This window comes from Melitaea cinxia, chromosome 4 (genome assembly GCF_905220565.1).
Source record: "Melitaea cinxia chromosome 4, ilMelCinx1.1, whole genome shotgun sequence".
In the NCBI taxonomy this organism is placed as follows: domain Eukaryota; kingdom Metazoa; phylum Arthropoda; class Insecta; order Lepidoptera; family Nymphalidae; genus Melitaea; species Melitaea cinxia.
This window is the reverse complement of record NC_059397.1, coordinates 9179255-9202859: the sequence shown is the minus strand read 5'-3', so window position 1 is coordinate 9202859 and position 23605 is coordinate 9179255. Positions and strand designations below refer to the sequence as shown.

Sequence of the window (23605 nt, the reverse complement as noted above, 5' to 3'; positions counted from 1 at the left end):
TCGTCGTGCTATACGAAACGTAGTTTTACGTTTCAAAAATTCAAATTGATTTCCATATCTTTTTATTCCAGTTTTGTACAAAATAGAGGCTTCAATGTGAATATCCTGCTAAAGTGAAAAACGAATTCCGAAATTTTTTTTTGTGATCGAAGTAAAATAACAAAGAATTATCTATATATTGTAATCACTAGCTGACCTCGCAAACGTTGTTTTGCCATATATGTTATTAACCCCCTTAATCCTCCCCCTCCCTTTATAACTTAGGGGTATGAAAAATAGATGTTGGCCAATTCTCAGACCTACCCGATATGCACACAAAATTTTATAAAAATCTATCCAGCCGTTTCGGAGGAGTATATTAACTAACATTGGGACATGAGAATTGTATATATCATCATTACAGCCTATACAGTCTACTGCTGGACATAGGCCTCCACAAGCTCACGCCAAAAATAACGTGAATTCATGTGTTTTGCCCATAGTCACCACGCTGGGCAGGTGGGTTGGTGACCGTGTATATATAAGATATCATTTTTTTACATTTGTTATTGTTGTTGTTTTACGTTGTAGATTGCTAAAACCAGTTATTTTAATAATGTGTAAAAGTTTCCCGGGTTAATTTTATATTTTATACTATATCGTACCAAGATAATATTTTTGACACACTTATACACAACAATTAAAGGCTCAAACTTTAACGATAATCTTTTCTTATCATCATGAATGATATTTTCACACTATCGTTAAAAAAGGTTTTTTTGGCCCAGTCTGATATATATATATATATATATATACTAGCTGTGCCCGCGGCTTCGCCCGCGTTGAAATTAGTGTGTCACGAAGTTTTGCCGGCAAACTTCCAGTGAAACTCTCATCAAAATCGGCTTAGCCGTTCCGTAAACCTTCCTCTTGCCAATGGTTGAGCCCTCTACAATGGTGAAACCGCATGAAAATCCGTTCAGTAAATTTTGAGCGAATCGATCACATACACTTTTGAGGACTTTGTTTATAATACACCAACTGTTGCCCGCGATAACGTCCTCGTGGTTATGAAGATATGTATTACTATTAAGATGTTTAACGCAAATTATTTTTTTATTTCAGTCACTTGAAATGCTTATCAAACTGAGTAACTTTTTAAAAGGCACAATTTAGTATAATTTAATAGTTATTTTTATAAAACCTCTCTATACACCACATTTTTGGTTTTATTTTCAGGCTGTATATGTTTCATACAAACTATCAACCCCAATTAAGCGCCCTTAGCGATGCAATATCGTAAAATCCGTTCTTAGCGGACGTCTACTAACTATAATCTACATCCCTACCAAACTTTATCTTTGTCCAACCTGGATGGATAGACCATCCAGCGGTTTTTGAGTTCTCGTGATGAGTGAGTCAGTGACCTTTCTCTTTTATATATATGGATTACGATGCATTATTTGGACACCTGCTCACCATCTATAGCATATATTTTAAATTTCAAGTCTCTTACTTCAAAAACATAAGACTTTCATACAAACTTCCGACCCCCGTTTTATCCCCTTAGGAGTCGGTTTTCGTAAAATCAGTTCTTAGCGGATGTTTACGCCCCATAACTATGCCACCTATTAACCTACCTGTCAACCTACCATCCCCCGTTTTAACCCCAAAAAGGAGTTGATTTCTAAAGATACATTATTTGAACACCTTCTCACCATCTATAGAGCATAAATTTTAAATTTTAAGTCTCTTACCTCAAAAACATAGGACTTTCATACAAACTTCCAACTCCCGTTTTATCCCCTTAGGGGTTGAGTTTCGTAAAATTAGTTTTTAGCGGATTTCTACGCCCTATATGAAACCTACCTGCCAAATTTCAAGTTTGTAGCTGTTATAGTTTCGGAGATTTCGTGATGAGTGGGTCAACGTAACATCCCCCGTTTTAACCCCAAAAGGGAGTTGATTTCTAAGAAACATTATTTGGGCACCTTGTTACCATCTATAGAGCATACATTTTAAATTTCAAGTCTCTTACTTCAAAAACATGGGACTTTCATACAAACTTCCAACCCCCGTTTTACCCCCTTAGGGGTCGAGTTTCGTCAAATCCATTCATAGCAATAGATTACGCCCTATACGAAGCCTACCTGCAAAATTTCAAGTTTGTAAGCACTATAGTTTCGGAGATTTCGTGATTAGTGAGTCAACGTAACATCCCCCGTTTTAACCCCAAAAGGCAGTTGATTTCTAAAGATACATTATTTGAATACCTTGTTACTATCTATAGAGCATACATTTAAATTTCAAGTCTCTTACGTCAAAAACATGGGACTCTCATACAAACTTCCAACCCCCATTTTACCCCCTTAGGGGTTGAGTTTCGTAAAATCCGTTCTTAGCGGATGTCTACTTCCTATAAGGAGCCTACCTGCCAAATTTCAAGTTTGTAGGTGTTATAGGTTCGGAGATTTCGTGATGAATGACCTTTCGCGTTTATATATATTATAGATATATCAGACTTATACGACTGACCGTGTCGGAGACGCGGGTTCGAACCCCGCTGGAGCGGTCAATTTTTGATATGAAAAAATTCAAATTTTTTTTATAAAGTTCGCAATTTTTGTGCTACAAATTCGAAAATGGACATAGAGGTAGTTTATAGTTACTAAACGACCCTTATGAACGCATTTTGAGACAAAATCATTGACATTTTGTACCAACATACTTTTGTAATTTGTAAAAACCTTTATTTTTAGGCCCCGTTGAGCATTGGTTGCATTTAGCCTGTAACGTCTCACTATTTAGCATAGGCCTCTTTCTTATTGAAGGAGAAGTATTTATAAAAATAAATAAATAAATAATTAATCCAGTCCTAATATAATTTTCAGGTTAATATAAATCATTAATTAATATATCTTAAATGTATATTATGTTTTCAATGTAGAAAGTAAATCAACTGTTTAGAAGAGTAGAGCATGAAATTTTATGTATTGGTTTTTGATTTCATATTACGAAAATACGTATTCAAGTATACGGAAATTCTGTATGGTAAAGTAGGTTAGTTCAGATTACTGAAATTACCTACCTAAAAGTGGCTTGAGAAGACCTAAGGAAAAACTGTTTTTCGCACGACTGTTCCAGCGTAATCGAAAAGTATATCTGCGAATAGTTCGGTAGGTCTAGTGCAAAAAATGACAACTATAAATGTTATATACAAAGAGGTTTTAATATGATGGTAATTAATTAGTAATTTCTACGCGAGCAAAGATGCTGAAAACCGCTAGTATAATATAAAACAACAAAGGCTAAGTAATTAAACACTTAGACACGAGATTTGGGCATTGGTAATGAGCAACAAAACTTTTGGGCGCCTAAAGCGCTGCCTAGCTACCACAATCAACAATAGGTACTCGACATTATAGATAACTGTTTTGCTTTCATCTATGATTAAAATAAAATACATTACAATAATCAATATAGTTGTGTTTGAATATAATTTTCTGTCTTATTTTTATGAATTATTTATTATTATATGGATAACACGTCTAAGAATGTCAATATAACAAATATTAACATTAAAAAAAAATTCAGAATAACTTGAAATATCATAAAAGATTAAAATATTACTGCAATTCATCCCGCTGCTGAGCACAAGCCTATTTCTCCATGTAGGATAAGGATTGGAGCTTAATCCACCGCCAGAATATATCCGCCAACCAGAGCAGTTGCTCCATTGCGGGTTCTCTACTATGAGTAACGATCGCTATCAGGTATTTATGATAATAATAGAGATCGTCGAGATGGACGTCTGCCCGATCCAAACGAGTCGCCGCCGCCGGTGTGTAGGCGCCGATAAGGCACATGCACCACTACACCAAAGTGGTTGCAAATTATTATACAAAAAATTAAGAATACAAAGACCTATTGGTCTAATTACTGATACTAAAAAAACATGAAATCGAATAAATTTATTTAAAAAAAATAATTGTGTTTGCTCGCAAACGAAAAAAAAACCGACTTCAATTACATCGAAGAGTAATACAACGTAGATCGACGAAAAAATAGTAATACTTTGTTCGTATTCCATATAACGCGACATTATAAAATTGTAGAATTATATAATGTTCTAATGTTATTTCTAACATTTTGTTAGCGATTGTAGGCAGAAATTTCATAAAAGGCCCGTCGTCGATTCGCGCGAAGCGCTGACATCGCTTATTACGGCGGGTTTTTTAGTTGAAGCGGATTTATATGGAATTACGGTTTATATCTTTTTTATTAAAAATATGTAATGTTCATGTTTTCACACAGCTCCGATGCACGACTGGAGTTTACCCCTTCAGATCAACTGTCTAAATAGGCACAAAAAGGCTTACTAGTCTAAGAAATATATTATTACTATATCAAATTGTAAATAAATGAATGCAATAACGCCATCTATCGGAACCTAATTGCGTTATTAGAAAACGTCTGAACGCCATCTCTAACAAGGTCATTCGTTCAGTAGATTTAATGTTCAATTTTTTCATTCCGGGGCCTTAAATGAAAATCGATTCTTAAGGAGAAAACTCCAAAAACAGTCAAGTAAATACGCCATATCAGATATAGCTCAAAAAGTTCGAGTCAAATCTCAATTATATTTAAATGGGACCACATGACAAGCACCACCTATCGATTAAAAAAAGAATCATCGATATCGGTCCACCCAGTAAAATAGTAATGAGGTTAATATAACGTTGGTCGACGTAAAATAGCCAAGTAAATACCCAGTATTAGCGATAACTCAAAAATTAAAAGCTCAAATATATTTATAACGGATAAACTGCTACTCTCTACTCTAGTGGAATATTGTAGTTTGATCAATAGTGAACGAAGTAATTTCATTACATTTTGATAGATGGCGTTGTGGCAAAGTATTGAACATGACCACAGTCGTCTTAACATCGTCATGTAAATACGTGTCATCAAAGATTACTCAAAAATTGCTCATTATATCTCAATCATATTTAAAACGGACGACATGACAAGTATTAGCTTTTGATTTATACAAAAAAGATCAAAATCAGTGCACCCAGTAAAAAGATATAACGTATAATACAACGTAGGGTGACGAAAAAACCGTCAAGTAAATACGCAATATTAGATATAACTCACAAATTACGAATCAAATCTCAATTAAATTTGAATGGGACCACGTGACGAATAGTAGCTTTTAATTTATACAAGAAACGTCAAAATCGGTGCACCCAGTAAAAAGTTATGAGGTATAAATACAACGTAAGGTGACGAAAATAATGTCAAGTAAATACGGGTTATCAAAGATTAATCAAAAAGTAGTTATCAGATCTCGATAAAATTTATATGTGACCACATGATAAACATCAGCTTTCGATTAAAGTAAAAATTATCAAAATCGATACACCCAGTAAAAAGTTATTGCGGATTTTCAAGAGTTTCTCTCGATTTCTCTGGGATCCCATCATCAGATCCTGGTTTCCTTATCATGGTACCAAACTAGGGATATCCCCTTTCCAACAAAAAAAGAATTATCAAAATCGGTATACCCAGTAGAAAGTTATGTGGTATAATACAACGTAGGTCGACGAAAAAAGCGTCAAGTAAAAACGCATTATTAGATATAATTCGAAAAGTAGTTGTTAGATCTCAAATAAATTTAAATGGGACCAATCGGCACACACCACCTTTCGATTAAAACAAACAAATACAGTCGAATTGAGAACCTCCTCCTCCTTTTTTGGAAGTCGGTTAAAAAATGAAAAGGTTCATACCACCGAAAGTTAATCGGCCGGTTCTAAAGCGGGTCGCTTGTTAGCACATAGTGCAAAGTAGTTCACAACCCATATTGGAATTGGTTCACTTGCATGGCCCAGTTGGATAAAACTTTAATAATGGAAAGAGTCCGATGGCAAAACTTTTGTGATAACGACGCTTACTCGCAAACTTACCCTCGGGCGAAATAAAATCGACTGACGTGATCAGTCGTTGCTTTGCTTCGTATTTCGGCTGTTTTTTGTACAGTTTAATTAAAACTTTTTCATTTTAAACTTCTGCTTTGTAAGAATATTTAATTTTATTCAGATATACCATTGAAAAAGTAGTAAAATCAAACAATAAATTGCATTTTTTTATTATTATCTTAGGAAAGAAACGAAATATTCACATGATATATGTGTATTAAATTTTAAGAATATCACTTCAATTAAAGTTTGGTAACACTTACTGGTATCCAAGAAAAAAATATTTGTTTCAAAGGGAGTATGTAAAACAGACGGAGTTCTTGTTGAATAGTGATAAATTTCAGGTAATCTTGAGGCTCGCACTTCACGCTTCAGTCTATCGCAGTCCACTGCTGGACATAGGCCTCCCCAAGTTAAGGTACAAACTTTTATTTAATAAATATCGTACATATAAACCTATAATAAAACTGAAACTTGTTCATGTCTATACATAGAGTTCTGAGATGTTTGAGAAAAAGAATGTAGATAATAGATCTTAAAAGATAGGTCTTAAAGGGCAAATAAAAGCCAAAAATATTGTTTTTAAAATTATCATCTGCTCGTCTGTATGTTTGCCAGCGCATCAACGCTAAAACTACAATATGAAATTTAATCGTTGCTTAAAACTTTTTTTACTAGTCTTAACATAAAAACTAAATATACGGTACACATCATCTTAATATGCCGCTTTGTACGTGAGATATTTTCATATTTACTTTATTCTACGCGAAGAAGTCGCAGGAGCAGCCAGTTAGGCAGTTAGTAATAAAAGCAGTTAAAAAGAAATAATGATAATTTGTAAGATAACGTTCACAATTATTCGTCTATTTTATTTAATGGTTTTCAGAGGCAGAGCTACAGATTGTTATTGCTTTAACTTTTATTTGCTTGTAAAATTTTTATAACAAGTAGGTGATAAAGTAGTGATGAATAATCGTCGTCGTTACGTCGTCGTACGTCAGCCATCTAACCATGTCGTCACGCTACGTAAGTAAATAAAAGACAACTTCTTCGCATTAACCTGTGTAACCTGTGTAAAGTTCAAATTTCTAAAACTATGTGTCAGATATTAATGTAGTAAAAGCTTTATCATAGACAACTTTTATAAGTTATTTATTATTTATAAGATATTTATTTAATATACATGATTGTTTGTTGAACAATTTCTATTACTGTACAGTAAATTTATCATTCTATGTAACTGAAGCGTTAACGATTAACGAGTCCTTAATGTGAATTATTTCAATTAATATATATAACACACAAACGAAACAAATAGGGACTGAATTAAATTAAAGCTAACGTATGAAGTTCCAGGTAATAATTAGGCAAAGGTAGCAGGTAAACATTGCTGATTCGCAACACGCGCAGAGAGAACATGGAGCCTCATCGCGTAACCGGCACCAAATAAGATCACTTAAATTCCGAACCCGTAGCTCCTTCCGAAGGTATAGGTAAATATTTCAGTTAGTTCTGTCTATGAACCTCTACACACAGTAATTACACAAAAGAAATTGAACGTTTAAATATAGCCTTCGGCGGCTATTAGTTCCTGCGGAATAAACTGGAAATTGCTAAACCGTGCCTCCTTGGCATGTTATTAAGTTTAGTAGTCTTTTGGGTAGCACTGCTCTATATATTTAGTGAAAATTTCCGTCTATCTTCGTACTTACCTTAAAATATTAAAACGCTAGCAAGTTCAGCGCTAGGATATAATTGTTTGAGTAACCGAAGTAACTCAGTTCATTAAGGTTATGTTTAAAATTGAATGGGTTGCATCTGCAATGTTATTGTATTTAATTTTTTCATAAGTTTTGTGTTTACTTTTATATTTTTATCTATTACTAGCTGAGCCCGCGACTTCGTCCGCATGGAATTAAAAAAAAATATATTGTTCAGTTCTCAGAGTTACAAAATAAACAATTTTCTAAAATAAAAGTAGCCTAAGCCACTCCAATTTTATTTATTTGTATAGATCAGAAAAATCGTATTTCAAAAATATAATAATATCCATATTTATACAGCATAATAGTAAATTATTATCAGATATAAAAAAAGACTTTTCAATGCTTCTCTTCGTAATAGGGATAGAAATCCCGCAGTATTGAAATGCGGTATTGATGAATCCCGCGTTGTTTTGTTTGTCCCGCTCTATTGAAATATTACCTACTACAAATTTTATAATAAAATTTTATCTCACATGTCAATAAAAGCATAATAAAATATTAATTAAATAATATAAGTAGTCAAGTACAAATACAATCAGAGTTTTCAGGCCAATCGAATTAATTATCTGTCAGTCGGAAATGCTCACAACTAGCTTAGATATGGTCAAACCTAATTAATATATGTCTGGAGTATTTTGAATTTTTAATTTTATTTAATTCTAATTTGATTGTGATGTAACGAGTAATTTTTGAGCTATCCCTAATAATACGTAATTTAGGACCACTTTTTCGACTACCTACGTTGTATTATGTTGTAGTTTCTAACCTTTTACACTTAGGTTGGGCCGTCATAGTCAAGCGTCAGGTACAGTCCTGAATTGATGCGTTTTCATTTCCAAAAAAAATTCTCATAGTTTGTATTGTCTCATAGCGTTGTCGGTTTTTGTTTGTTTTATATTTTCTTTTCTTGTTAAAGCTTTTTCTCTAATTCTTCCTTCAAGAGGATCTCAGTACCTATGTCATTTGCAGATGTTCCGGGTTATATGTGTATTCCTGTCCTAGTCTCCAACTTCAGTGACTTTTACTGTTACCTATTTTTTTTCTTGACGTATTACCCGTATGATTTAGCACTAATTTTTTATATTGAGGGATCTGCAGATCTGCGTTTTCGAGGTGCAGAATCATAAAGGATCCCGCAGGTCAATAAGTGATGTGGGATCCCGCTTTGCAAGATTGCAAACTGTATTTCATACACTGGTTTATTTTTCGACTTGGCATCGGGGATAAATGCAACAACAATTCAACAACTACAACCGCGGTCCGCGAGTCAGTTGCTCGCGCGCCAACATCAGACCTCCCATGTCCTTAATAGAAGGTCTACAACGACTGTAGGTACTATCTCATTTACAGATCTAAAAATAAATTTAGAATTATATAATTATATCTATAACGTATTCGTAAAAAGAGGAGTGGATCAAAAGTTGTATTGAAAATTTTGTTTTGGATTTTCACATTGATGTAAATTATCGAAATAAAACTTCTCGATTTGGGGAGTAAGCTAATGAATGCGTGACGAGAGCGTTACGAAAAGTGTGATCGGGCGAGGCGAATGATGCGAGAGAGAGAGAGAGAGAGACAGCTGCGAGCACATATTTTCTTTCTCTTTTCTCTCAAAGCCAGTTACATTTCGTATATCTACGACATAGTGCAGGCCTATTGTGCCAGAATTCAGGTACCCATTTATCCCTAACCACCACGGGATCAGGGCACTTGTCCCAACATCTTCTAATGAAATCACTTTTCTGTTTTATAAAATTCTTTTTATTAGTCTAACATTCAAACCATTTTTTGATTCTGTAATAATTCGACCTACAAATTGTGGCTCAGTACCAGGTTCGCCGGGAAGAACTTCGTATCTTCGTAAAATGTTAGAAAGAGTCGCTTTCATGGTAACCATTGCAAACTGGTATCCTATAAAAACAAATGATAATCAATGAAAGCCATAAATACGTAAGAACGTTCGGTTAAAGGTATGTGTAAATTTTTATGTAAAATTTGGTGTATTTATTTTGATTGAGTTATATTTTTAACCAACTTCAAAAAAGGAGGAGGTTACTCAACTTGACCGCATATATATATATATATATATATATATATGTGTGTGTGTGTGTGTGTGTGTGTGTGTGTGTGTACGTATGTTCGGGGATAACTTCGTCGTTTATGAACCTATTTGATAATTCTTTTTTTGTTGGAAAAGAGATATCCATGGTACATGGATGGTGTGGTACCAGGTAAGTAAACCAGGATCTGATGATGGAATCCCAGAAAAATCAAATGGAACCCTCCAAAATCGTAGTGACGACATTTGTTAATTGTTTTCGTCTACATACGTTGTATTACTTGTCGATGTAATTGAAGTCGGTTTTTATTCCTTTGCTAGCAAACAAAATTATTAAGTATAAAAATGATGTCATATTATTTTAATTAATAATATTTTATTGTTATTATTATTTACCTATGCAACTTCTGCGACCAGCGCTAAAGGGTATAAAAGCAAACTTATCTATAGGTTTTAAAAATCGTTCCGGTATATATTTTTCTGGTTCTGGAAAAACTTTTGGATTCTTAAAAGCTGCTTCATAAAAAACTATAACCGAGGAGCCAGCTGGAGCTACTCGACCATCTGAAATATGCGTATAAATTACATTAGGTATATTTGTATTACAAATTTATAACACGCGAATACGCGTAAATGTATGACCACCACTAATAACAAATTTTTAAATTGAATCGCTTAATTTAAGATATGTGTGTACACTGAAAATTAAAATGATTTTCGACGAATCCAATTTTTAATTTACAATTCATACTATACAAATTTCTAATGAATCTCTTAATAAACGTAAAGTTGATTTTTAACACATACCAGCGGTACCCGCGATTTCGTCCGCGTGGAATTAAAAAAAAATATCGTTCAGTTCGCAGAGTAACAAAATAAAAAAATAAAAAGCTTAATATATATAATCATATATTATTTTGTGCGTATGCTTAATACTTTTAAACGTAGAATAAGTTTATCTTTCTTCGTGTGCCAAGAAAACGCTATAAATATGCTGCGAGAAAAAGTTGTCAATCAGTGGTATAAAGCATAAGTCCGCGCGTATCTGTAAAATATACAAAATAATTACCTTTAAATGTAAAATCATTATGTAATTGCCTTCCAATTTTTGTGACCGTTGGAAGGACGCGGATACTCTCTTTGATCACAGCTTCCAGGTATTTCATTTGGTAAAGTTCATTGTTTGTTAGATTTTTATGTAAATTGTTGTAAAAAATACATCGCTGTTCTTCGTACACTCGATCTTGTATTTCTGGATACTTTGCTAAACAATAAAGTGTGTGGCTAATTGTCATTGCTGTTGTGTAATGACTCTGAAAAAGGAATAAAAGATTTTATTTTTGGTATTTAGTTATGTATGTTTTAAGTTTTAAATCATCATGGCTGCTTATGTGCGCTGTTAGAAAGAAAAAGTTTTTTGCATTTTATTTAACATGATCATAAACACATTTATATCCAATCATACAAATAACAGCTGGCTATATTAAAACATCTAAGATTTCGCATTCGCATCGGCTATTCCGGGTTCTATTCCTGCTCGGGATGGACATTTATATTTGTGCAAATATTTCTTTCTGGTCTGGATATCTGTCCGTGTAGGTGTCCTCACCGTGCTTAGAGAGCACGTTAAGCTGTCGGTCCCAGTTGTTATCATACACAGTAATCGTTAGTCATAGTGGGGAATATATCCGCCAATCCGCAGTGTAGCAACGTGGTGGATTAACTTTCTCCTACATGAAGAAAGAGGCGTACACACAACAGTGGGACGTTGCAGGCTGAATCTTGATATTAAAACATATAGTTAAATATTCTTCGAAATTATTAAATATTTGAACTTTTAAATTCGAAAAATAATCCTTATCTTAAAATTTGGCAATATTACAATTTTAAACATGTTTTAAAATGTTCATTCCTGTTAGAAGTTCTAAACATACTGTGAAACAGAAAAAAGTTAGTTCCTCATTAATAATATCGTCCGAAATAGACTTCTCATCCGCCGACTTGGTCAATAACAACTTATCCAATAAGCATTGGCCATTATTTACTTTACTTTCAATTAATTTTTCAACATCGGTACCAACATTTATGTTATTACTTTGGGGTTTTTCAATTGCTTTGTGCAATATATCCCTTCTTGCTTCAATAATCTGTAAACAGATAAATTAATGTACAAAAAATATGGTTAAATGATTCAATACAAAAAAATTAAAATATATTTTAGATATTTTAAGAGAACTATAGTAAAGCTTTAATTTGGATTTGACTTTCGAAGAATTTTACTCGTGGTTTACTTCTCAGGTGACTTATTACGCGGCTGACACATTGACCATGGCGTCTGCAACGTTACGAAACATCGGAACTTTCACTAGGACAATCGAAGTGAGTTCCGTAAAAATAAAAATGTTCATATTGACCGTGAAAGTTTAAGAACTGATATGATTTATGTAAAAGGGGTAAAAGAATTAGTTCATAATACTTACTTCTGTACTTGTTTGTTTGATTGTTTTTATAGTTTCCGTCATTTCAGTATAATGGGGTGTTAATTTAAAGAGAAGTTCGATATTTCTCCAATAAGAAAAAAAATTGTACGTAAGTATCTTAATAACTCTGAAAATATCAATTCGACAAGTATTAAATTAAAATTTTTATGCTAATTGGAACGAAGTTCCTTACGGCAGGCTTGAAATTTGGCTGGGCGACCGAACTAAAAAAAAAGTGGTACTAAAACCGTAAGGAAAATATATAACGGAAGTGACGTAATATCAGTCACACGACTGTATAATATGACGTTTGTAAAACTAAAATATTACTAGTAAACTTTTTCAAAATAATTTATGTAATTTTATACTGTCGACAAAAATAAATAGACATACGTTACGACGTTTTTTTGAATTATTATTATTTTATTTGATTTATTTTTTTTACGGTATTTGTTATTTTCTAAAATACTAAATTTCCTAAATACTTTTATGTACTTAATTAAAAACCAATCAACAAAAAAAAAAAAAAATCAAGACTGGAAAATATATATAAAATTAAACATTTTTTTTTTCAAATTGCGTTGCTTCTACCGACTATCCGTAAGGAACTTCGTTCCTACCTGGTGTACCATAACACCACATAATTCGTTTTTTTTATAATTTTTTTCTCATTGACACCATACTTGTAGTTTATTGAATTATTTAACTGTGACGTGATAAAAGAAAACGTACTTTGCACTAGCCTTTAAGTAAGCGTCATCCAGCTTCGCTAACTTGTTACTTTCGATACCCATAAAAGAGGCTAAAATAAAAATAAAAATGTGTACGATTAAATGGAATTTAAAAATAAAATAATACAAAAAATTAATACCCGACTGCATTAAAAACATAGTTATTTGTCCACCATACACCGTTTATTGCAAATTCCAATGATTTTCCTACAGTTTCAATCCATTGTATACGGTCCAAACACACAAAACATATTGAATTGGCTTATATTTTTTAAATTGTATGAAATATATACATGTATTTGCTGCAGGATTATAGGTAGTATATAATTTCTTTAAAAAAATATCCTTTAGGAACTAATGCGTGCGGTCAGACTAGGAAATTGAATATTTAATAGATATCGTTATAATTTTACTAATTATTTCATCATTAAAAAAGATAAACAATACAATATATGTATATATATATATATATATTAGATTAGGTTATTAAAAATCAAGTGTGTGGTTTTAGTCATGTTTCGATTTTCAATTTACATTTGCAATTATTCATGTGCCAGATATAGATTTTGATAAGACATTTGATTTTAATAATACATTGTAATACATTAATTTATGTGTCCGACTAGTACATATGTAGCTATTTTGTCTAAACTAAACATGAGTCAAACACTCGAATGCATTTGTCACGTCAAGACCTTTTGAACTTTAGTGTCTATAAAAAATTATATTGCAATGCGTGTAAAAGAAATAAACAAAACATATTCTGATTTTTTTTTTTCTAGAGCAGTCGGATAATAAATACATTCATAATTTGTCAATTTGTAATTTGTTGCCTTACCGCATACAACGTCAAACATATATGGCCTCAGATAGCGGTACAAATCCACAGTCTCCTTGTCTTGATACGAATCAAAGATTTCAAATAGCAACTCGCAGTGTTTATTGACATCGTTGATTTTTTGTTCTAAAGTCTTAAATTGGAAACTTGTGGTCATTAGTTTCCGTACTGACTTCCATCTCTCACCTGAAGCGCATTAATTGTAAAAACTTCAACTTCATTACATAATTTAAAAAAAAATTGACTGCTTTACTTTGTATTTTTTTTTTTTTTTTTTTTTTTTTTTTTTTTTTTTTTTTTTTTTTTTTTTTTTTTTTTTTTTTTTTGATAGCTCAGTAAATAAAATACGTAGACCTAAACTAAAATTTCAGATCTAGCCCAGAGGTTTGATTTGTGCTAAATGGTAAAATACAAATGGAGAGAGGAAACTTCAAGTTGTAAAGAAAGTAGCTAAACGAGTTAATCACTAATCAGAAGGCTTTTGCCCAGATTTGTAAAATTTATCAACTGTTACTGGCTGAAATAATTGAATTTTGATAAGATTTCTTTTGTTTCTTACATTTCCATTAACTTCGATATCATTTTAAAAAAATCCAATAATAATTTTGTTCGAGATTGTAAGAAATAAAAATCAATACTGTAACTATATTGACCCTTTGTCAAACTATCTATATTAATATTATAAAGAAGACTTTGACTGAAGACTTTGTCTGTTTGTTTATTTGAGCGTGCTAATCTCAAGAACTACCTGGTCCGATTCGAAATTTTTTTGATTGTTAGATGGTTCATTTATCGAAGGAGGCTATAGGCTATTTAATATTTTATTACCCCTTTTTCTTAAATTAACGTGGGTGAAACCGCGGGACAAATCTAGTTTTATATAAAATTAAAAATCTTACCAAAAGAAGATAAAACTTTAAAAAAAAACACCAAAGTGTATTCTTATAAAGGTGTATTAAGAAAAAAGAAATTAGCAGCCAGACCGATTAATTTAGTCAAGATTATTTACCTATGTATGACATAATGTTTGACATAAAGTTTTCAAGGACTTCCTTTGTTTCTTATTTTTATGCTTGATTATTATATTTGATTTAAACGTATAAAATAGATCATCAATAAGTACCTAGTTAAATAAAGAACGATACAGTTTATGTTGATACATATATTTTAATATTATAAGTATTATAAAACTTATGACAAATTTTTACGATATTTCCACTTTAGTAACAAATCGCTTTAGTATACAGCTTTATAAAGCGGGATTAATAATTATAATACGAAACCACTATGACATAAATGAATTAATTACCTTCTGAAGTCGATACGGAGTTTCCGAAGAATGGTCTCATTGCCGCATTTCTGTTCGAAGGCTTTGAAATTTCGGTTGGATGATTAAGGATATTCTGTAAAACATTTTTTTTTACTTTTATATTATCAGTCTAAAATTCACGATACATTACAGAGGCGAGTCTTTATTATATCTACGAGTGTTAAAAATGTCTGTCGGAATAGTTGTGGAATTTGATGTGACGAGGACATTTTCATTATACATAGAACGCCTGGAAATATATTTTAAGGAAAATAACATCAAAAGCGGACTATAATTACCTACTTTAATAGCGGTCATGGGAGACGAGGGATATGAACTATTAGCAAATTTATCAAGCCCCAAAATACCAGCTGAGATGGAATATCTGGCGGCGTCAGCGATAATGAAAAATCATTTACCACCGCCGCGCCGCCGCTGTCTATTTCGGTCAAGCGTTACCGGTTAACGGTTTCGGTAAGCGTTAGCCGAACTGAAGAGGTTGGTACGTCACTGTAAGTTTGAAAACTGTTTAGAGGATAATCTACGTGATCAATTAGTATGTGGTCTTAGGAGCAAAGTCATTCGGCAGAGGCTATTTGCGGAGGATGACTCGTGGTCTTACATCTAGTCGGTTCAGTTATCTACGTCAGAAATACATGTGTTGTCAGAGAAAGTGTGGAGTAGCGACCGTGGGGTCCGTGGAAGTCGGGTTGGTTGTTGGTTGCCCGGGCGAGTGAGTGAGAATCTAGGTTCAAGCGATTATAGAGTTATAGGTCAGAACGGAGAAACAGTTCATAGACATATTGATAAGTTGCGGAAACGATCATCATTATCATCGTCAACCAGTAGAAACGGTTCCTTGTAAAAATAATGAATCAGTAACAAATTCTCAAGGGTAGGGGAACGTTTCGCAAGCACTACCGGCATTGGTAGAGGGCCCGGGGCCGTCGGCGGGAGCGGTGCAGCCGCAGCGTGGCGGGCACGAGTTGACCGATATGCTTCCAGTGCCAGCCTCATCGGACTGGAAATTTTCCTCGCCTGTTAAGGTTCCTTTATCACCAAAAACACCAACTAGGACTCGACCGATTCGACTTTGTAGGCTTAAAAAAACTTTTTGAAAAGTGAATCTATTTTTTATGTTTGGTTTGTATATTATTTTAATTTATGTTATGTCGCTGTGTGGCTATGGCAGTATAAATTGTAGCCATCCCCTCTCATCCCGTGGATGTCGTGAGAGGCGACTAAGGGATAACACAGTTCCACTACCACCTTGAAACTTAATAAGCTGACCGATGGCGGAATAACCATCCAACTGCTGGCTTTGAAATACACAAGCTGAAGACGGGCAGCAGCTTCTTCGGTGCGACAAAGCCAGCCCTGCGGTCACCAACCCGCCTGCACAGCGTGGTGACTATGGATAGAACACATGAGTTCACGCCATTTTTGGCGCGAACTTGTGGAGGCCTATGTCCAGCGGTGGACTTTGATAGGCTGAAATGATAATGATGATAATTTATGTTGGGTTTGTATTATTATGGTGTAATGCCTTAGCAAAATTATTGTTAAGTAGTAATATTATAAATAAAGAGGGAGAAGTGTTAAGTCGGTAATAAATATAAATTATTTAAAAAAGTAATATATATGGACATTGACAGATAAGAAGAAAATTGGTTTGAGGCTTGAATAAATTATCTACAATTATTATCAAGTAATTTGTATTATTTTGCACGATACATGACAAAAACAATATAGGTTTTTAGAACTGAATGTTTTTCGAAACAAGTATTATTTTATAATGTAGATATGTACACTGTTAATTTATTTTCGTTTATAAAAGTGTAATTAGCTAAAATAACATTTAAAAATCTACCAACTACAAAACTATTTTATTGAACCAAGTTATAAAACATTATAACTTAATAAGTTTTAAATAATTTTCGTAACATTACATACAAATAATAGATACTACAAAAACATGGGCAGCAGCGTCGTCGGTGCGACAAAGCCAGCCCTGCGGTCACCAACCCGTCTGCCCAGCATGGTGACTATGGGCAAAACACATGATTTCACGTCATTTTTGGCGCGAATTTGGGTAGACCTACGTCCAGCAGTGGACTGCGATAGGCTGAAATGAAGTGACTACAACAAACAAGTTAGGTTCTAAAAATTACCGATATTAGGGCACTATGGTGTTTGATTATCCTCGTACAAGTCGAATGTTATGATCAGTAATAATTGTTTTGTTTATACTATCACGTAATATAACTAACAATAATCGGAATCGTCGTTTATTTTAACATTAGTTACCTCAATGCTGAACGAATCACCATAAGCTCACAAGTTTCAATTCTCTCTATATAGTCTTAAAGTAAATACGCATTATTAGATATAACTCGAAAAGTACTTCTCAAAGCTATATTTTTTTTTATGTCACTAGGTCGGCAAACAAGCGTACGACTCACCTGATGCTAAGCGATTACCGTAGCTTATAGATACCTACAACACCAGAAGCATCGCAAGCGCGTTGCCGACCCTATCCCCAATCCCCCCAGGAGCTCTGGTCACCTTACTCACCAACAGGAACACAATACTGCTTGTATTATTGAGCTATATAAAATTTAAATGGGACAACATGACATACAACACCTTTCGAGTTAAAAGAATCACCGAAGTCGGTCGACCCAGTCAAAAGTTCTGAGATACATATAAAAAATATAGTCGAATTGAAAACCTCCTCCATTTTTGGAAGTCGGCTAAAAATTGGCTCACAAAAATTGGGTCTCAGCTAGAGGGTATATATGTTGTTTACTGTACATACAAATACTACTATATTGTATACATTCTGTCCACTAGAAAATAAGAAAGGTATGGGGGTGTGGGATTTTGGAACATAACGCTCAACGGAGTCGGAATTAGCCGATAGTCTCTTTCAAAAAGAAAATGTATAAAGTATTTAAATTGACAAAACTTTTGTCAATTTATTTCAATACTACCTAATATTGTTACAAAGCATTACAAGCATCTTATAATTGAAGTTGTGAACGTTATTCTTATGTAAAACTTAAATATAAAATTCTCGTGCCACACAATATTAGTTACAACACTCCTTCGAAACGGCTGGACCGATTTTTATGAAATTTTTATGTATATCGGTAGGTCAGAGAATCGGCCAGCATTTATTTTTCATACCCCTAAGTAATAAGGGTGGGGGGATTAAGGGGGCTACTAACATATATGGAAAAACAACGTTTGCGGAGTCAGCTAGTATTTATATAAACTTTATCAACCAAGTCTAGTTCAATTTCTATTGCTATGAAAATTTTCATACGTGCGTAAGATACACATACAGTACAGTAAGATATTGTGTATCGTAATAATCGTTCAGCAAATTTCACACAAGTTAACTCATCCACTTGCTAAAAGCTTAATTTTTGTGGGTAAAAGGCTTTGATACAATGTTTCAACATCACAATTCAGCCTGTTACATCCCACAGCTGGGAATAGCCTCTTTCTCCATATACGAGAAGAATTGTAGCTTAATTCACCACGCTGCTCAACTGCGGGATGGCGGATATATCCCTCAGGTATTGATCTGGATAAGTATTGAATATTTATACAAATTTTGACATTTACATGACATAAAGAAACTATATCTTACCCCAATGTCATCAGGTTCGGTCAACAGAATCCAATGATCGGAGCCAACAGAGAAGCGAAAATTCTGTTTTCCATGTTTTTCCCACAGCGCCAATAGTTTGTGTGCGGACTCTGAAAAAAATTCCATTCTTTTAGGTTCGTGTAAAAAATAATATATCAAATAAAATGCGACATATATTTATTAATTAAAAAAGTAATATATAGTTTTCGTGGAATAAATATTAAATAGTTGTATGTTTATGTAGAAAAGTAAGTTCAAACTGAAAGATTTGCAATTAAAATAATTCTTTAAACATAAATCTATTTGTTTTCAATATTGTAAATTAACATTAAATATCATTATTCTCGCTTGGTCTTGGAATGCTTTTGAATATTTTTCACTTAAATATGGTTCGCGAACAACTTTAATTATGTTATTGTTACGCATTTGTTAACAAATTAAACGATCGATAGTCTGACTTAGAATTTGAATGAAAACAATGGATCCGTTAGTTACTACGATAGTTTACAACTGTAAACAACATTAATTCAGTATCAAATATGCTATATGTAACTTCACTTAGCATACGCCGTACCTATATCCTAATTCAAAGCAGTAAGTATTATAGCTGCAAATCTGTATACTAGATAAATAGAGATATGCAGAATATGTTTCAGATATGCGACCACAACGTGAAAATGCGAACATATGTATTCCCGACTCCGTTGTCATGTCGTGTTCCTCACAGGCCCCCACCGCTGCCGAGTCTCGTTCCGCGGCCTCGATAACTACCTTCTCAAGAATGGAACACTTCTTCATAGCTAACACCCTACCAAACCATTACTGAAGTCAGATAATGCCCACGTTGTACTCTGTTGACTAATTGTGAAGTTTCCTTGGAGCTTTGAGCATCAATACGGTCATTTTGTTTGTTAAAATAATGCACAAATGTAAACATTTTCTCATCCATAAATAATAATTTTCTGTGACCTCCCTTTGCGTACCGCTTAAGTAGTTTTTTGATTTTAACACCCTATTCTCTTTTAAATTATCAGTTAAGAAATGACCTGTGAGTCTCTTATAGGCTATAGGTTCTATTTTTTTCGCGGGGAAAATCCATCGTGGAAACCCTCCGGCGCGGGGTTACCGGAGTGCATATGTCAGACTCTTACTGACCAAAAACCCCACGTGTTAGTAGGGCTTCACCGGCCAGCAACCCCACTATTACGAGGAGGAGGGGGAGGGGGAGAATGAGGAGGTTTCATTGTACTTATCAAATAGCCCGCTACACAAATATTTGACTCATAATACCAAGCGTATGGAGAGTTTTAAAAATTGTTGTATGATTCGGTTATCTTTATCACCCCACTACATTTTAATATCCAAAAATATTCTAAAATATCTTGGCGCGGAAATGAGAAAACACAATAAACAATCATATAAAAATGACAGATTTCAAATTCAAATGTAATATTTTGTCTATTTTTAATTGTAACAGTATTTATGGCCAGACTATGTATAAGAAATTTAATTTTTGTGTTACAGGTAACATCCGACGTTAATTACGTTTTTTTTTGGTCTCAATTTTTTGTAATGAATGACGCCATGCCGCTCACACAATTGTATCTATTACTACAATATTATACTTTAATTTTCTTGTATTGTGTTAATAAAATAAAGTATACATACTCTTTTTGTAATTATTAAAATATTAAAACAAAGACCTTGAAACATTTACGAGATAATCATTAAAATAAAAACGTAATAAAAAAAAGTAAATTAAATCGTATTTTGCGTTAATGAGTTACAACTGAGTGCACGTTAGTCCTCCATTACTGGTCCCAACATAATCTAAAATGACGACTTTCTTGAAGATTAAACAGTACCTAGTTAGTATCTTAGCTCGTTTTGCTAATTCAATTTGTGTCAAGTTTAATTTTACCAATCGGGACAAATATGTAACATGAATTATCGTATTAAAAATTTGGCGAGACCAGATTGTGGGGTCAACCCAAAACATTAGAGGCGCTTATATATTTCTATGATAAGGTTTAGAATGAACTATGGAAATTTCCTTTATGACAATAGTGCTAAGGTACATCTGAATAAATTAGACAGAATTCAAAGCCAATGTTTGAAAGTAATTGGTGGCTTTTTAACCAACTTCAAAAAAGGAGGAGGTTCTCAATTCGAATGTTTTTTTAACTAATTTTTCACAGGGTGGACCGATTTCGATAATCCTTTTTTTAACCAAAAAGTGGTACTTGTCATGTAATCTCATTAAAATTTAATTGAGATATGACAAGTACTCTCTGAATTATCTTCTAATAATGCGTATTTACGTGACTATTTTCTCGTTGACCGCAGTTGTTATTACTTTTTACTGAATATCAGAAGCTGGTGATTGTCATATGGCCCCATTTAAATTTGTTTAAAATCTGACGAGTTCTTTTTTAATTATCTCTAAAAATGCGTATTTCCTTGACTGTTATTTTATTTACCTACGTTATATTACCAGTCTGAGCAACTTAAATCCTTTTTTTTTTTCGTTTGCGAGCATTCACAGTTATTAAGAACTACAACCATTTATGTGATTTAATGTGAACTCAAGTTGCAGCCTTTACGCGTACGCAGATATTATTTGGCAGGAGAATGTTTGTTCAAATTAGGTAAATTCTTTCGATAGTTTGGGCTTAAAGAAAATCCTATCATCCTTAAATGATCATTGTCTTTGAGTTCTTAAGAAAAAACTTCTACTAGTTTCCGTTTATCAAATATTGTATGACTAAACGATTCTAAATAGTACAGTTCTCTGTATGAACTTGTTAGATATATAGATCAGCAGTATGTATATATCTCCTGAACTACTTTTGATGAGACTCTTTTGCTAAATTTCAAAATTAATTGTATAGCTTCTGAAATGTACCTACGCTGAATATTTTGCTATTTTGGAAGCTTTGTCAAATTCGAAATAGCGACCCATTTGCACGGAGTGCGAAAGAATAGAACATGTTTGACGAAATGTGGCCGCATTGAAGTCGAGAGAGAGTTGTACTATATAGAAGACAATATTATTATTAATAACATAGGCGTCCATAGCACTATTCTTACTTTTCCACTTAGCGAAAAAGCAAAACAACTACATAAAATTATAGAACTATGCCTTAAGCGTCGTGTATAAGTTTCAGTGTGTAAAAATGAGGGTGACATGTTCAACCTGTGAACCCTCTATAAAAAATAAATAATTAAAAAAAGTATCATTCAAATTCACGATGCGCGGCCTAGACACAGATTCAAGAACAAGTTTCATTATCGACTACAGAATGACTTGCAACAAAGTTTCAAAATATCTTCGCATAAAAAAAATAACAACGACAATTTTATCGAAAAAAGGTAAAATGTAAAAAAGAAACAATATGAAGATTACAATATTCAGATACAGTATGGTCAGAGTACGTTATAACGACGTTATTTACACTTAATAAAATCCATATGCAATATAAATACAATTTATATTACCATTTTTTTTCTGATTGCAACAAAAAAAAAATACTATTTTGGTCCATTTAATCCAGATTGTACATGCTTAAGATTTGATCTTAAGCGTTATCGTAATAGGATAAAGATCATTCACTAATTCGTTCAAAGGAAAATAATTTCATTCATACTTCGACGTTATACATCTACTGACTGTCAAACCACCATATTTGTTTTATGACAACGGCTTAGAGTGGCTAGATCAGAAGTTGAAGGAGCAGATGATTTTACAAAAAATGATATGGATAATATGTTGGTTCCAATAGTCTCTCTTGAGACGGCGCATGATTCTCCATGGACTGAATGAGACTAGATATTCTTTTTTTAATCACAGTAGTTACGATTTAAATATTCTATTGTTAAATTTTTATTACACTTATAATTAACCTCTCAGCAATATTGATTGCTAGTCTTAACTAGTCGTAAATAAAAGCACGAAGCAAATTTTTCTTTTATAACAATCCAACGTTTACGTAAGAAACCCACATTTTGCAAAATCTCATGTGAGATTGGGGGATGGAGGAAGGGTTAAATAAAATCTCACGACATCTCACCAGGGGGGAGGGACAGACAGAAAATTTAACAAACACCTAACGTAATTTATGGACGCCCCCTAAACTATTTTTCACTAATCAATTTATAAAAAAATTAAAACATACCGTCGGCATAGAATCCAAGTTGCAACATATTTCCAAATATTGGTAAAGGTCTATCGCCGGGGAATTCTGATAATTTTTTCCAGCGATAGCTACGTTTTCGCATATAATTGCGTAAAAATATCATAAAAACTGTAAGACACAATAATAATATTATGACAAACATATTTGAATATTTTTGAATTACAAGTGCATCAGCTGACTACTAGAACACTTAACACAAACTGGTTTGAGTGCATATATTTTGCTATAAAATATTATAATTCTTGTTTGGTCACGAACACCGTCAGACAGAACTGGAGGGGCGTGAATAAACCAAGCGACTTCAAGCGACTCACAAATCCACACTTGCGGTCGCCTTTTTAAATTTGACCTAACTTAACCTAACTTAAAAAAAAAAACTAGTGTCTTTCTTAATTAGTTTCTGTGCATTGTTAACATATAAATGAAGAATTAAAACTTTTGCAAACAATAAATCGAAAACTTAGGCTAAAAACGGACTTCAAAAAGTTTTTCATTTAGTCTTTTTATAACATTTTAGAATCGCTAGATACGAAATACTACCAGTAATTATATTTATGTATACCTAATATTTTCTATAAGATGAAACTGTACTCCTACACCTTCAATAT

The 23605-nt window shown here is 33.1% G+C and overlaps 1 protein-coding gene across 1 annotated transcript; it reads right to left on the bottom strand.

Moving 5' to 3' along the window:
• Nucleotides 1-9464: 9464 nt before the first annotated feature.
• LOC123670330 (probable cytochrome P450 4s3) lies at nucleotides 9465-23193 on the bottom strand. The gene is made up of 10 exons (XM_045603831.1): nucleotides 22977-23193; nucleotides 18802-18911; nucleotides 15144-15237; nucleotides 13835-14020; nucleotides 12998-13067; nucleotides 12266-12392; nucleotides 11720-11932; nucleotides 10855-11098; nucleotides 10182-10349; nucleotides 9465-9637 (listed from the first exon to the last, which is right to left on the bottom strand). The coding sequence occupies exons 1-10, from the start codon at nucleotides 23137-23139 to the stop codon at nucleotides 9474-9476; spliced, it is 1539 nt and encodes a 512-aa protein (XP_045459787.1). The 5' UTR covers nucleotides 23140-23193; the 3' UTR covers nucleotides 9465-9473.
• Nucleotides 23194-23605: the final 412 nt, after the last annotated feature.